At 51.1% G+C, this 16,612-nt stretch overlaps 1 protein-coding gene across 3 annotated transcripts in view; it reads right to left on the bottom strand.

Annotated features, from left to right (window-relative positions):
• KY (kyphoscoliosis peptidase) overlaps positions 1 to 16,612 on the bottom strand; it is a 42,767-nt gene that overhangs the window by 9,439 nt on the left and 16,716 nt on the right. For 2 of the 3 annotated variants that reach the window (XM_040636587.1, XM_040636589.1), the window contains 5 exons: positions 15,424 to 15,498; positions 13,625 to 13,687; positions 11,279 to 11,361; positions 6,876 to 6,984; positions 5,269 to 5,386 (listed from right to left, as the gene is read on the bottom strand). In XM_040636587.1, coding sequence (XP_040492521.1) covers positions 5,269 to 5,386; positions 6,876 to 6,984; positions 11,279 to 11,361; positions 13,625 to 13,687; positions 15,424 to 15,498 — 448 coding nt within the window. Of the gene's footprint in view, positions 1 to 5,268; positions 5,387 to 6,875; positions 6,985 to 11,278; positions 11,362 to 13,624; positions 13,688 to 15,408; positions 15,499 to 16,612 lie in introns of all 3 variants that reach the window. The other variant, XM_040636588.1, reaches the window with a different exon arrangement.

The following is a 16,612-nucleotide window of genomic DNA, read 5'->3' as shown; positions in this document are numbered from 1 at the left end:
GCGGAAGGCGGCAGAAATGGGTGGCTCAATGGGTGGTCTCTGGGCCAAATCAGGGGATCTGGGCTCAGTCTCAGCTGTATGGTCGCCTCCAGGGTGACCTTGCCAGGCCCATCATGGGCAAAAAGAAAGGTTGGCATTAAATGATCTCAGGGAGTTGATTCTCCTATGGCAGGTTGAAGGGAAGCTGGGGAAGGCCATGGGGAATGCCTGGGGCAGAATAAAGATGAACAAAGAAACTTAGCTGTGAGCTTAGGCCATGCTCGACCATGATATGAGGGTATTTTACTCCCCGGCAGCAATGCGCAAGATGAATTGGACAAAGAAGTCATAGTGTGAAGCATTATTGTTAATAATCCATAATTCTCATGCAAAATTGTGGGACTAGTAATTCCAGCTGCCGGTTGCTAGTCAGGATGACCCACAACCATTTCCTGTCGTCGAAAGATCACTGACTTTTGGGCAAAGCACTGTCCCGGGCACCAGGGAATAATATCACATATCCTATCCTATCATACGGTAAATACACTGGCCTACTACAGTGTTCTGAATGGAAAGTTCACTGGCTGCCCTAGGTGTGCTCATCGTTGCAAGGGAGGCAAACAGATGAACCGTCACTCAAATGCTAGTGAGGCACACAGCCCTTTCAGGGGACCCAAAGGAAGAGGAATTACCTGGAAAGATCTAGGAGAGCACTGAAGAAGGGGCAGAAGATGAGAAATGTTTCCACCTCCTAATGAGATCTGACCAGCCATTCTAGAGCCCCCAGAATCATCCCAGGACATCTATCTAACAACCTCAGGCTGCAGCGTCTTGGTTTCTACTTTTGGTAGTTTTTCAGTTGCCAACACCAGTGGTCTCAATGGAGGAGGTGGCGGATCCGGGCTGTGACTATTACTGTATACACGCATGGTCCGGGTCCTGCCGTGGGAACTGTGTAATGCTATGTTAGCCACACCACTGCCAGGCCCCAGCAGGGTGGCCGCGCTGTCTGGTGTGGGCAACGTGCCCTGCAGGCATTAGGCTCTCATCATAGTGTGCCCGCCCAACCCCCATCACCTCTCCAGGGTGTGTGAGCCACGTAGAAGATAAGAGAGGGAGGGAGGGACATAGCCAATGCGAGATGCAAAGAAGCAGGCTCTTTTTTTTGTACCTTGATGAAAATATTGTGGTTTTTCTCTATTTCTTTTTTTTAAAAGATTTTATTTATTTATTTATTTATTTATTTATTTATTTATTTATTTATTTATGTATGTATTTAGAGCTCATGAGCTGGGGTGGGAGAGGGGCAGAGAGAGAGGGAGAGAGAGAATCTCCAGCTGGTTCCTCACTGAGGGCGGGGCCTGATGCGGGGCTTGATCTCATGGCCCTGAGATCATGACCTGAGCCAAAACCAACAGTTGGCCGCTCAACCAACTGAGCCACCCAGGTGTCCCCCAGATTTTATGATTTCTATACTGCTGTAGGACAAGCATAACCATGGCTTATGTTTCACAAATTACATAGCTGATTTCTTGTAAATCTGACGGTGCCTCTGTTTCTGCTGTATGGTCCCCTTTCCTTTTTCTTGCAACACCCTTAATGGTGAGGTCAGTAACTCTAATGGCAGTAATTATTTTCACTCTGAAGCCCTGTATCTGGCGCACACAGTTCAGGAGGCTTTGTATGGCCCCAGCCCTTTCGTACGCAAAGACCTGTTTTCTTTTATAAATGTATGGGTGGGGGGAAATTAAAGGATGGTTTGTTCTAGTGACATCATTCATCTCTGCAAGCACTAGCCTTTGTCGTATCTACAAGGGCGGGGGAATTCAGATGTCCCTTTCAGAGGCTTGATATGACAAAGTCAGATCTGGGGATAACTTCAGGTTATCCAGGGTATCAGCCTCTCCCTAGAGGGTGGGATGGTCACTCCCCAGCCTTTGGGGCCTTTGGAACCAATTGCTGTGTTGGGATTGTCTGGGACATCATGCTGAGCAGAAGCTTGCTCCTGCTCTTGCTGTCTGTGACGGCGGGAGGATGGATGGAGAACAGGCTGACATCCGATTGGGGACAACCAGTCTCCTCGGCATCAAAGCCTCAAACTGGTAATAAGCTTCTGGCTTCCCCCAATGTCTCTGGAAACTCTGCTAGCTGGTGGTGCCAGAGTGGGGATAACAGGGGAGGGCTTGTACTGGAGGCTGACTTGGTGGCAGGATTCTGGGAAATGAAGCTTGGCCCCTGCAAGGAGGTTAAGCAGAATTCGTGAAGGCTGAGGCAAAGAAGGGTCATTAACACTGGATGATGGGAAGTCCGAAAGAAACCAGACCAGCAGTTATAAGCAATAGCACTAACAAAAAAACCAAAAAACAAAAACAAAAAACAACTCACATCCATTACTTGGGAAAGACAATGAGGAAATGGAAGGATGTTGCAAAAATATCCGAGTTCCCCACCGAATTACTTTATTCAATCAGTCTTTAATGAGGCCCTTGCAAGGAGGCAGAATGGACGGGCGGAAGTAACAGTGGCCGTGTGGGTACTACTCTTGCTAAGAGGCCACCCTGACAACCGAGCCGGGATAAATCAGCAAGTGTGGATTACATGTCTTCTGTTATTAGGGACTCAGCTAATGAATTTACCAAACCTTCGGCAATTATTTGGAAGGTAGGGGAATTAGGAAAGTGATACATGGGCGAGGTTACTGATCTTTAAAGCCAAAGTTAAAGGGATCCAGGGAACCGTGAGCTACCGTTAACTGAGCAGCGTACAGAGTTTTTCACATGCTAACTGCCAGGTTAGAACCCAGCTTTAAATGATGCAAAATGTTGGGATGTGTTTTAATGAGCAGCTGCAGGCCAGAAGAGGGCCTCTGGATCAGGCCAAAAACCTGACAGGTTCACTCAAGGCAAGTGTCAATTTTCTGAGTCTATGTACGTCTGCAGGAAAGTTCCACAGAGCAATAGTTTTCCCATACTCAAGAAAGACAGGCAAGGTTAAAAAAAACCAAACAAACCCAGCAATCCCAAAGTCAGGTGAGCCAGTTCCAAACTGCATGTTCTCACTTAGTCCTAGCATGGCCAGCAGGCACTATGGTCCCCATGCACAGATGGGAAAACCAAGGCTCTGAGAAGTTCAGTGCCTTTCCAAAGGAACAGAATTAACAAGTGGTACATCAAGGACTGGAAATTAAGGATGGGGGAGCAGAGGACTGCAAACATCTCTCTGGCTTTCAGTCTGGCACCCTGCTGCACCATGCTTGGAAGGCTTATACTGGATAAGGAAGGATGTATCCTATGACTGAAAAATCCTATGACTGAAAAATCCTATGACTGAAAAATTAGTTGGCCAACTAAGATGAAAATTACACTCTGAAAGATGCCAGGCACAAATAGAGCTGAAAACAGACTGAGGGTTTATCCATGATTTAAAAAGAGAGGAAGGCCCATTTCATACAAATCTGCTGGGAATATCTTATTTCCTGTCATCATGGGTCTATGGTGTGTAGGATTCCGAGTTGGGTGTTCATAGGAGAAGCAGAAACAGAGAGAGTGGCTGAAGACACATAAAAGACATGTTAGACCCACAAGATATATAAGGGAAAATCAGCACAGGTAACACGTACATGATAGAACAAAGTCTGGGAAAGGAGGTGACAAAATGTTAAGTGTTATCTCTAAGTGGTCAGAGTGACCTAATTTTCTTCTTTTTGTTTCTGTGCATTTTATAAGTTATCTATAATTAAGAAGTATTTTTTTTTAATTTGGAAAAGTTATTAAATAAAAGCATAAGGCAAGCCAGGAGCCCGTGTATACAGTGTGCTGATGACATCAAGGGAGGGGACGTGGGGGAGGGGGAGCCATCCAGGAATGGGGCCGGAAGGAGCATTAGAGAGAAGGCAGCGGAGTGAGCTTGAGGACACGGAACCTGTGCCACAGGGTGCAGGGCTGGAAGGGTGCTGGAGGTCAGATTTTGGAGGACTTTACAGGACAATGTGAGCCTGTGGTCTTGTAAAGGAATCCAGGGCCTAGGGAGTTTGGGCAGAGGGCCAGTGAGGATCTCGGTTCCTGGAGAGGCCTCGAGGCAGGTTGGGGTGCCTGGGTCTGGAGCGGGGGTAGGAACGTAAGGGGTGGGAGGCACGGCCCGTGCTGGTGGAGCAGATGGGCTGCAGAGGGACTAGCGTTGTTGCAGCCTGACATGTCCTGGTTGCCTCTGGGACGGTGGTCTCAGGGGTGGGGCATGGAGGTGGGGGATGTGAAGGGCAGGGGGCAAGCAGGAGTCTGGGAGCGGGCACATGTCGACGCTTGCTGGTGCTATTGGGGGGTGGGAGGGCCGAACAACGGGGCGTTAGGCCAGGAATGGGCTACATGTCTGTAGGAGCAGGATGCCTTGGGCTGCCTGCGCAGCCCCGACACATCACAACGGCCATGTGCCGACTCCTGAGTGCCCGTTGCTGCACTTAGTTTGATGAATCGCCGCCTGAGTCCTGGTGGGCCGACGTGGGTGCCGTGAAGACCCAGAGGCCGGCAGAGACGGTGGGCAGAGCCTGTCCATCTCCCTGGGGACAAGGCTCTTCAGTGGCTTCCCCGGCTGCCTGACTGTTTCCCCAGGAACCTAGCTGACCTCAGAGAGTGGACAGGGAAGCTGTGGGGTCGGCGGGCCTCCGCCGGCCTGGAGTCTGTCTCGAGGTCACCTAGAGCCACAAAGGGGCCTCCGCACACAAGTGGTTTCCTTACCTGCTGTCACCCACCGGGGCACATGGCCAGGAGCTCATTCCCAGAGCAATGAAAATGGAGCCCAAAACCTCCAAGAGAAAAGCTGCTTCCTAGTTATTCAGCTTCTCCAACTGACAGATCTTTTCAGGTAGGAGATCATCTGTTTCCCCTGAGAGAGGGCCCTGGTGCCAGCCCTGAGGACAGGCTTTCACAGTCCCCTTGGCGTCAGCAGCCACTGTCCTACTGTTCCCAGACCTGCCATTCTTCTAACCTTCAGCTGTGCAGAGATCAGAGAAGGTGGAAAAGGGGCCTTTTATAACCAAATTATCTCTGTGCACTCATCTGCCATTATGTTAATGCATGGCGAAGCCCGGCAGATGGTGCAAAGTCAATTATGCTGGTGTTAAAAAGGGAGAAATTGACCTTTTCAGGACTCACTTGGATTCCAGAGCAGAGTTTGCAAACTCCAGTTTCAGGTCTGGCATGGGGGCGAAGGTACGCAGCACTTTGGAAGGGGAGGCGGGAGGGGTCTTGGTGGTCGGCCTGGGACTGCCTGCCTTCCCTGGGACGCCTCTCGTACCTGCACATTTTCTCAAAGAGTCCAGCGTAGCCATCGCAATTGGTCTTCTGGGTCCGCAGGATGTCGGTGGGCTTGAAGGCCTGGCGGTCCTTCTCCTGGGCAGCCTCGACGTCGTACTCTGGAGGGCAGAGGAGGCTGTGAGCAAGCAGGTCCCAGGAGGTAACCAACGCTGGTGCAGATGAGAGGGGGTCCGAGGCCTGCGGCACCGCCCCCGCCCTCCGCTGTGCTTTCAACACTGTTTGGGCAGGCCTCCCTCAGGTCCCGGAAAAAACCGCAGGCTGAAGGGAACCAGGGCCCAGCCAGGGCGAGCTCTGGGAAATGTCACCTCCTTGTGCTGGTGGCAAGAGGAAGAGCGAAGCATCGAAGCATCGGCAGAGCGGGCTGCCTGGATCGTTAGGCCTCTGAAGAGAGGCTGGAAGGGAAGGGGGCCGAGACAGCACCAGGGGGTGGGGGCCCTGCCCTTGTCCTCCCCACCACACGGCTCAGCAGTTCCTCTGAGGCTGCTCTCCCATCCCTGCGTGGCCCCCACCCCCAAGACCTCACCCTGACCCACAGGGGGTGCTCTGAGCTATCGCTGAACAGTCCGTCCTTAGCTAACAGAGAGCCTCAGGCCTGCGGGAAGGCCCCGAGGCAGGAGTTGCTGTGGCCACTGAGGGTACAAAGGGAACATGTGTGAGGGTGGCAGGCAGTAAATGAAGTCCTACCTAATGTTCTTTTTCTGATCTGCCCCCTTAAGGCCCAGGCTGAACAGAGCTGCTGGTGTTGGGGAGGGAGGAAATGGCCTCTCGGGCCCTGTGGTCAGATACCCTACCTGTGTCAGGTGAGTTCATCCTCTAAGCTGCATCCCTCACTGCTGCTCTGGGAGGACAAAGGAAAAGCCCAGGGGCAGCAGATCAGGAGAGCCCCCCGCTGGTTGTTAGGTCACAGGGAAAATGCTAGAAGTCCACCCCACCACCTCGCTCTTCCACTGACTGCAAGGAGCAGTATCCAGCATCCCCCTAGCAACCTCCGTAGGGCCTGGCTTGACCTAGCCAGACTCCCAAGGCTGTCCTGTGCAGAGCTGGGGACAGGTGCACAGGCCCAGATCCCCTGAGGTTGCTCTGAGTGCCTGGAGACAGGGCTGAGATCACGGGTGTGGGAACAGAGAGAGGGAGAGGTGAGGCCACTCTTCCTGGCACTGGTGCTTTAAGAAACCATGGTGTTGCAATAACTTCCCAATAGCTATGAACCTTCCCCATCCTTCTTGGAGATGACCTTCTGTCCTGGGTTCTCAGGTCTGTGCAGCAGGTTTACCAGGAAGCCAGGACTGAGGGAATGCTGCTGCTGGGTAAAGAGCCTTAGCTCTAGTCACTGGTTGTGAGCAGATGGCTACAGGGGATTCCCCACCCAAAGACCCTTCATGGAGACTGTTAATACATGGTGAGTTTTACCCTCCTTGGTTAGTCTTCCCTAGCCATCTGGGAACCCTTCTCCTCCACTGTCCATCTCACTCCATACACACCGTATGGTGGTCAAGTGAATCCCAGAGAGTCTCCCCTAGAAACAGGGTCCTGCAGGGAGTGGCATCAAGGGAGTCCTAGAGCCAGTGGCACCACAGGTGGGCCTACCTATGTGGTGGCAGATCCAGATCCAGATCACGCGGACCCTCTCCAGGTCAGTGTGGGCCTCCTGGAGCAGGTCGCTCACCAGCTCGTCCAGGCCACTCTTGACCGCCACCTGGGGAGCAGGAGGGGTGTGCTATGTCAGGGCCTGGATGAGGGTTGTGGGAGCCCAGTGCCTTGCCACCGGCAGCCGGTGCTGCTTTTCCTCCAGGCAGAGAAGGAGGAGGAGAGGGCCAGAGGCACAAGGGCTAGGCTGAGGGCTACCCTTGGTGGGGGGCTGGACATATCAAGTAGTGCTGACCAGCTGAGTCACTGGCCCCAGAGCTACACGTCTGTTCTCGGCCGACTCTGGGGCCAGCCAGGTGGGTAGACATCCGGGCGGCTGTAGCAGCCCCTGCTCATGGTCAGTACTACCCAAAGCGATCTATGGACTTAACACAATCCCTATACAATTTCAACAGCTTTTTGTAGAAATGGAAAAGCCAGTCCTCAACTTCGTATGAAATTGCAAGGTGCCCAGAATAGCCAAAACAATTTTGAAAAACGAAAGAACGAAGTTGGAGGACTCACATTTCTGGATTTCAAAACGTAACTACTACAAAACTATAGTAATCAAAATAGTGTCGTAGTGACATAAGAATCACATAGGCCAGTGGAATAGAATTGAGAGTCTAGAAATTAATTTATATGCCTATGGCTAACTGACTTTTTTGACAAGGATTACAAGTCTATTCCATGGGGAAAGAATAGTGTTGGACAACTGGATATCCACATACAAAAGAATCAAGTGGGACCCCTACTTCATACCGTATACAAAAATTAACTCGGGGCACCGGGGTGGCTCAGTTGCTTAAGCATCCGACTCTTGGTTTTGGCTCATGATCTCAGGGTTGTGGGATCGAATCCAGTGTTGGGCTCTGCGCACGGCAGGGAGTCTGCTTAAGATTCTCTTTCTCTCAAAATAAATAAATAAATAAATCTTCAAAAAAATTAACTCAAAAAGGATCAATGGCTTAAATAAAAGAGCTTAAATGATAAAACTCCTCAAAGTAAACATGGGAGAAAATCACCATGACCTTGGATTTGGCAACAGATTCTTCAATATGATACCAAAAGCATGAGGTACGAAAGAAAAAATAGCTTAATTGGGCTTCACAACAATAAAAAACTTCTGGGCATCAGAGGACATTATTAAGAAAGTGAAAAGACAACTTACAGAATGGGAGAAAATATTCACAAATCACATATTGATAAGGGATGAATGTCCAGAATATGTAAAGGACTCCTACAACTCGACGGCAAAAAGGCAAACAACGCAATTTTAAACGCGTGAAGGACTTGAATAAACACTTCTTCGGAGACACATAAATGGCCAGCGAAAACCTGCTCCACCTCATTAGTCACTAGGGAAGTGAAAATCAAAACCACCGGACGCCACTTTACACCCGGCAGGATGGCTGTAGTAGGAAAGACGCAAGGATGTGGAGGACTTAGAAGCCTCGTGCACTGTTAGTGGAAATGTACAAGGGCGCAGCTGCCGTGGAAAACAGTGCGGGGTTCCTCCGAGAGCTGAGCAGGATTATCGTACGATCCGGTAATTCCACTCCTAGGAAGATACCCAAGACAACTGAAGACAGATACTCAGACACACACCTGTTCACCTATGTTCATGGTAACGTGATTCACAATACACAAAGGCAGAAACAGTGCAAGTGTCCATCACAGACGAACGGGTAAACACAAGGAGTGTATCTCTGTGATGAAATATTACTCATCCACGAAAAGCAGTGAAGTTCTGGCACACGCTACAACATGGCTGAACCTGGAAAACACGATGCCGTATAAGCCAGACACAAAAGGATGCGTACTGGATGAGTCCACTTACGTGGAGTATCGAGAGAGAACGAGTTCAGACAGACAGGAAGTACCGTAGATGTTACCAGGGAGAATGGGGAGTGACTGCTTCACGCGTATAGAGTTTTTGTTTGGGATGATGGTTGTACAATATCGTGAATGCAAATCAGTGCCACTGAGTTGTACACTTAAAAATGATTAATACAGCAAATTTTATATTATATGTATTTTACCACAATTAAAACAAAAAGAACAAATTAGGTTTTCTCGCAGGGACCCTAGGGAGGAAAAACGGTTGGGGTTGTAGGAAAGGCAGCCCTGACCATGTTTAATCTTTCTAGAGGTGCTGGGGCCACTGGGTATTTAATTCTTTGAAAGTTGCCCATGCCTCGGCCAGCCCCTACCCTAAGGTACTCCCTTTCCACATCAGAACCCCCGGATGCGCTGTCTGACCACAAGGAGCCCTCTGGGCCCTGCTGTCTGCCTACTTTTGTTCATTGGCCATCTCCAACTCCACAGTTCTTGTCTTTGTTCCACTCGCAGGGCCAAGGACAGCGCCTGACCCATTGCAGGGCCCACACTCCAGCCTGGCTGACTCCGGACTTAACCCCATGGCTTCTGGGCCTTTGGTCCCCACCTCCCGGCTCTACCTGGGCCTGGCTGGCTCTGGACACCCACTGCTTTGCTTTGGGTCTCCAGCCTCAGCTGGGCTCCTGGTAATGCTCTCCAAGCCTGGCCAGTGGCCTGTCCTGTCCCTTCTGATGGCCATTACAACACACCCCACCCTCCTCAGACCCTGACACCACCCCCCTTCTCTCCCTCTCAGAGACAGCCTGGCCTCAGACTCAAAAGGCTCAGGCAGGACTTCCCCTTAATGAGCCCTCCCTCCTGTGCAGCCAGCCTCTCTGTTAGCCTTCCGTCCAGGCGTCCTGTCTTTGCAGGCTTTGCTCTTCCTCAGGCAGTGCCCCTGCTCACCTGTGTCCTCACCTCCTCCCTTCCAGTCCTGGCTGCCCTATCGCTTCCTGTCTGCACCCACTCCCCAGATCTTTTTCTCAGGGCTGCCTACAGCTCGTTTCCCCTTCTCTGCCAGGCTCCTGTGGGGTCTTCTCTCTACTCCCTGCTCCTTCATTCCTGCTATGCTCCTCAGCCGGCCAGAGTCTGAGGACCCCCCTCTGAACTGCACCTCTGGGAGTAGGAAGCACTTCAGTGTGGAAGTAGTCAAAATGAGTCTATCCTAACCTCACCTGACCAGATGGAACGGCTCATGCTACTGACCATCCCCCACCTCAGGGAGCTCTCCTTGCACCTTCGAGAACTTCCTGGTCTTGCCCCTGGTCTCAGGTGGCTCAGGGCCCTTTTGGACCTCCTGCCCTGTCCTCCCCAAGATGACACCGACCCTATGGCTTCAGCTCTTCGCTAAATCTGATGGTTCCCAGATCAGTGCTTCCTGCCCAGATCTCTCCAGGCTGGACATGGCTCCGGGCTTGGAGACCTGGTTGCCCAGTGCTCACGTCCACTGGCTGTTCCACAGGTACTAGAACCCATTGCCCCTAAACACACTTGTCATCCCCTGAGACTTGCTCCTTGCAGTGAGGAGCTGTCCCTCCCTCCCCCCGTCGCTCAGTCCAGCAGCCTGTGGCCCCTACCTTCCACCTCCCTCCCATACACCGGGATGGAGTCCTCCCTCTGCCTCCGGCTCAGTGTTGACCTTTCCACTCCTCTCTGCTCTCATGGTGCCACTTAAGCCACGTCACACCTGCCCCAGCTGGGATGGCGGACGGGCCCCTACTGATGGCCCTGGCTCTAATCTGACTCTGGACCCATTCCCCTCTCCACCCACTCATCAATTCAACGAACAAGTTCTTGAGCACCTACTGTGTGCCAACCGCACGGTGTTCTTTGCAGACTGTAGATGACCTCCCTGCTTCCCAGCCTACCACGGCTCACACGGACTTCGGCAATGGGTCCAGCTCCTTGGCCCTTCCAATCAGACTCTCTGTGGTGAAGCTCCCACCTGGCTCCCAGGACCCCCATGTGTCCAGTGCTTTAGCTTATACAGCTGCCGCCCCCCAACCCCACCCAGATGAGCCCAGACCCGGAGGCGAGAGCTCGGCAGCCCCCGTGCTCCAGGGACGAGCATGGCTGTGGTCGCATTGGGTGCCAGCCAGCGGCATCCATGGCCCTGCCTCATCCTCTTGTTCCCTTCCTTCGTGGGCCGGGTGGCCTGGCTCAGCAGCAGCAATGCCCGAGTGGGCAATGGCGGGGGGGCAGGATGGGGCTGGTCAGAGGGGCCTGCCATTGGGGTGCCTGCAGGGTGTGCGCCCAGGGTGGGCGTGTCAGGACCGTGGGCAGCGTTGGGGGGATGGAATGGCCTTCTGTCCTGGGCAGAAGTCTGGTGCCTTGGTCTTCATTTCCCCATCCATACGGTGTGAACAGGCACTCTGGGCCATCTGTCCAAGGGACTGCAGATGCATTCAGGGGGGCCTGAGGAGAGGCTCATCACCCTGACTCGGGACTCTCCAAGCTGCCTTACACAGAGGGGCTCGTTCTCTTACCTGTGAGGCATAGGTGTCCAGTTTCTCAAACTGCCGCAGGTCCAGGGACATGGATTTCAGGCTGGACCGATCCCAGGGGTAGGCTGGAAACACAGGGAGGTTCAGTCAGCTATTGAGGCCTGTTGACGAGGGCTGCCTGGCCCAGGCCTCCCTGTCTTTTTGAGGAGCTGGGGTTGCCTGACCTTCAACACTGCTGCCCAGAGCCTGAAAAACTGCTCCCAAGAGCTGGATCTCCGAGAAGGATTCCTTGGTCAAACCGGCTTGTGAATGATGGCAACTTCTCTAGTTCTTTGGAGACTCACAGGCCATATAAGCCTATTTGCAGACCTCGGGAAGTCAGCAGTAAAGAAACTGGATTCCTCTCAATTAACTCAGCAGTGCCCAGGCCGACTAATGATGGAACCCCCTTCTCCCCACCATTTAGTTTTCTGCAGATTTCCTGCTAACTTTGCCAGGAATGAATGCTTGGTGGGAAGTGTCCGGGTAATGCTGCCCGTCCCTGATGGGTTCCAGAAAGGAGGGTCTGTGCCATAGCCACGGTGCCCAAGGTGGAGGGCATCCTGGGTATTGAAGGAGGGTGTGCTAGAACCAGGCCACGCAGGCTTCTGTAGGGTAAAGTGGGTTTGGCACCCAGACAGGCTTCCTCCCATGCCCACAGTCAGCTGGAGACTGGAGCACCCCAAGAAAGCCAGTTGTGTTCTAGCAACAGGCACCCCAGGTGCCTTGGTGCCTCAGGCCCAAGAAATGGGGTGAGAGAGTGGGGGGGGAGCTCCTGCACGACCCTCCCTGGGCCGGCACTGGCTGAGAGGCAGTGGCAGCTGGTTAGGGAGCTGGCCAATTTCCAGCCACGGAGGAGCTCCCAAACTCTGATCGGCTGTCTGAGCAGACCATGTGGGTCCGTCCACATTTCCCCACTGCTACAAGGTCCCTTCCTGTTAGGAACCGGGCCTTCTTTCTTTACGACCCACCTAGATCTGGCACATTCCCCAAGGCCACTTTGTGCTGCGTTCTTGCTTGCTGCTGATACTCTGCAGCAGCCCCTAGAGGCATTTGGTTTCTTTGACCCCAAGCCTCCAACTGGGTCCTCACCATGTCATGTGCTCAGACACATCCAGGATCTGAGGGCTGTTCCTCTCCCAGAGGGGGCAGAGCATGCCCGGGGTGGGCAGGCTGTGTAAACCAACCCTGAGGCTGCGGGTGTCACTCAACAACATAGCAGTTTCTTTCTTTGTTTTTCTGCTCCTTCTACAAGGGACCAAGACGTTTCCTGGACCCTCCCCAAACCTTCTGTCCTGTACAATCTGACCCTGGGGCTCCCTGGAAGCCTGGCACCATTGTGGCTCACTCCTCTGCTGCTGGAGCTGGGGTCTCCTGTTTCTCATTACTTAGATCACTGTGAGTCCCTATCCAGGTGTGAGCACAGCCTCTGTCCAGCCAGCCCCTAAGGTGGGGGTAGGGACCCTCAGCAGGCCCTCAGTGCCTTCTCCCTCCACGGAATCTGGCTCCTGCCATTCTCGGACAAGGGCTAGCTGGCTGACCTAAGTGGATATGAAGTGGGCTTATATTTAACAAATTTCTGCTCAGCACAACTCTGCAAATGAGGTCTCCCCCGCCCCCACTGAGAAGAAGGATGACATTTCTAAAATGGTACTGAAACCCTATTACTAATTTTACCCTTTCTTGGTTCCATTTTACAATATCTGAACATTAAAAATACCCACAATGATTTATGCCTCATTAAATTTACCTTCTGAAGAGATTACATAAGATCTAAATATGATTTTGCATAAATACGTTTAAAATACCAGTGGCATTAACTGAATTATTCTAATTTTAAAGCAAAACAATGGGAAGAAGTGCCAAATTCTACCAAACCTTAGACACCATCTGGTCTACTGAGAGGAAAACTGAGGCCCGAGGAAGGTGAGTGAGGGACAAAAATAGGATTCAAAGCCAGGCCATCTATCACCCCACTCAGGGTTTTACCCTCTGTCCCCTTCTGCGTATTCACATGCCTCCTACCTTACAGGTGCTTGTCATTCCATTTAAAGTGAACACAGTTTTGAATTCTGTTTTTAATATGTTTTTGGTAATGGGCTGCCTCGTTGTTGGGGTTTATGCGTTAGGTTCGGGGTCATACGGTGTGTGAGCTTCTCATTACACTGCCCGTGTCCATGGTGGACATTACTAATCAATCATGAAACTCTTCCCCTCCTGAGCCCAGAAGTAGCCCCAGACTCTCACATATACCCAGGGAGCCATTTCCAATTGACTGGAGATTGGCCCACGAGGCTAAACCAATTCACCGTCTCACAGGATGGCCCTGGAGAAGGCCCTGCCACTTACCATGGGTATCTTTTGCACCAGGCTGCCGGGGTCTTGTGTTTCCATTTTTATCACCTTGTAAACCTGCAATATCCCAAAGGTCAGAAGTAGAGATGCTTCAGAAGAAATCAAAATGCAAGCCCAGATGATTATTGTGTACTTGGTAGTCCTGGCTTCTGTCCCCTCCTCTTCACTGTCTTTCCCCAGCCTTCTTGCTCCCATACTACCCATAGCTCTGGACTTCCTCCTGAGGTAGAGGAAGGACTGGGAGCCAGGGAGGGAATGACAAGAGAGAGAACTGCAGTCTGTGAGCAAAGGTGGAATTTACTCTGACATCAACACTCTTTGTTCCGCAGTGGGCCCACCTGGAGCTCCTGCCCTGCTCTGGATTCCCCACCATTTGGAACACATCTGGGGATGCTCAAAGCACCAGCATATTCGTTGCCAGATAAGAACTGACCAGGGGAAGAAATGAATGTGAGGCAAGAGAAAGGCAGTTTCTATGGAGCTGAAACTCAGAAAGGTCAAGCAATTATTAAATTATTCCTCAGGAAGATTCAAGGGCAAACAAATCCTATCAGCCCAAGACTGTTAGTGTAGAATGGTTGCCAACAGTTATTAGACTCCTGCAGGAGAGGAGCTGCTGATGTGAAACCAGGTCAGGACGATGTGGGTCCCTGATGGAACTGGGAAGAGCTGGGGAGTAGGGTGTCAAGACAGGTCGTTTTATGCCCTTGAAGCCCACCGAAGTTTGTAAATATACCAATGAAAGGTTACAAATGTATAGAGGCACTGAGAAACAGCGGTCCTTGTGTTTCTTGCATCTATATTTTATTTCCGTCTGCATTTTTTGGCAGAGTAATGAGGGCTCCACATCGTAGCTAGCATCTCTTGCACATTTACTGTGCCTGCCTTGTGCTTTAGAGCGACTATCTCATTTAAGTTTACAACAGTCCTATGAAGGAAGGTGAATTATTTTCCTTCTTTCATAGATGAGGAATTTGATTCCAAAAGGGAGGTTAAGCTACTTGCCCAAGGTGAGAGCCGAGATCTGAGCCCAGCCAGTCAACTCCAGGGCCTGTCCACTCTACAGGTGACTGCCCTTCTGAGACCCTGACCACGGAGGGCTGCAGGACCAGGCAGCCAGGAGGGCCTGCCTTGCCCATGCATGGACATGGAGAGAACCTGATCCCTGCTGCTCTAAAGCCTCCATTCCTTGGCCAGCATTTCCCCAGATACCTTTAGCCGTAAGGTAGACAGATGCCTGGAGAGGACCAAGAAGGGAGTGGAAGAGACATCATGGGCCTGAGTCTGTGCACCTTGCACCAAGACAGCCAAGCATGGTGGCTAAGAGTGCAGGTCTCAGGCAGACCTGGTTTTGACTCACTTTCTAGCTGGTTCCTTAGGCAGTTATTTTACCTCTCTGGGCCTCACTTTGCTGACTTATAAGGTGGGGATGATGCTGGTTTATATCCAAGGGTTAAAAAGTTAATGAGTATAAAATGTTTACCACGGTGTAGGCCACTTTTTAGGCAGACAATAAATGGTACCTAAAAACAACACTCTTGTGATGAAATTCATCTGCTAAATGCCTTGTGTTACCCACACCTAATTGCACAGACTCAAGAACAGTGGGTGTTAGTTATGGAGAAAAGAGTCCCCAGAATGAAGCTGTCACGCCTCTGCCTCTTTCCAGTGTGTAGGCCTAGGTTACTCCTCTCCTTTCCCCATAAGAGGCCTAGGTTGGGTTCTGGCCCATTAGGTGACTTTGATTCCTCCCTGCCAGCCCTCCACACACAAGCAGCCCTGTACGTACGTACATTTAGCCAAGGAGAACTTCTTGAGCAGCTGGGGCATGGCATCTCGAGGGTGGACCTCCACAGTCAGCTGTGTCCCTGCAAAGGAATGGAGGTGATGTTCTCAACCAGATGCTGTTAGGAAAGGGTGCAATGTCCCGTGACAGATGTTTGAACAACAAAACACAACTGGTTTTAAGCTTTCTTCTGGATGTACAAATAATTCTTGTTTAAAAAAATGAAAAAACAAAATATAAGCAGACAATTTTCGGATCCAGGCAAGATGGAATAAGAACATTCTACCTTGTCTTTCCCACTGAATGTGACTATAAATGTTGGAAAGAATGCATGGAGCAACTATTTGAGGATTCTGTAAGGTAAATCAGAGAAGGCAAGCTGGGGAATAAGATTAGCATTTAAAGCATCACCAAATTTGCAGTGAGCGTACCATTCCCCTCCCCTCATGGTATTACTTAGAATGGACTCAAAGGCAGCCCCAAACCAGAAGTGCACAAGGGTACAGAGAAACAGTGCTCCAAGGGAAGTCCTTTCTTCCAGCTTGCGGAGTAAGAAAGGAAACCTCTAAGAGTCAGAAAGTGTGGGGAAATCCCCTGTTGCACTCCTCTCTTTTTTCTGTCATCTCCCCACTTAGTCCCTAGGAAAGTCTGTTGGTAGCAGTGTAGCAGTGATTTTGTTGGTCAGTCAAAACCTTAAGTACCCGAGTCTTCGAGGGAGGGCACCAGAGAAGCTATGATTCCCTAGAATGTGGGGGCAAATACTCATGTTTTTTTTCTTTCTCTCTGTCCCCCATTGATTGTCTCTAGGTGTAAACAGAGTTGTGAGAAGTGCCTGGCAGAGTGGGGAAACTAAAGTCCAGCTTTTGTGCTGGAGAACTGGGAAGTGGATTATGAAGGAGAGGGGGCTCAAGAAAGCAAATCCATACAGGTGTGGGTGAACTCTTGTGGTCACCTGTGTGTTGAGCATACATGGCTCTCATCCTAAGCATCGTACCACAGTCTTTGAGAACTAAATTGATGGAGTAGACCAATGCCTCGACTGGCCACTGGGAGGTACAGGTGCAGGGCAGATCTGTATAGCATTGCAAAGGCTACAATCCAAAATTACCCAGCACAGGAGGAACAAGGAATATCTGTACTTGAAAAGAAAAGATAATCAACAGATGCTAACCTCAGGACGACATATATTTTGGAAT

Source organism: Ursus maritimus, unplaced genomic scaffold (assembly GCF_017311325.1).
Source record: "Ursus maritimus isolate PB19 unplaced genomic scaffold, ASM1731132v1 scaffold_20, whole genome shotgun sequence".
Lineage (NCBI taxonomy): Eukaryota > Metazoa > Chordata > Mammalia > Carnivora > Ursidae > Ursus > Ursus maritimus.
Note: the sequence above shows the minus strand (reverse complement) of the source record. Positions and strands in the feature narration are given on the sequence as shown.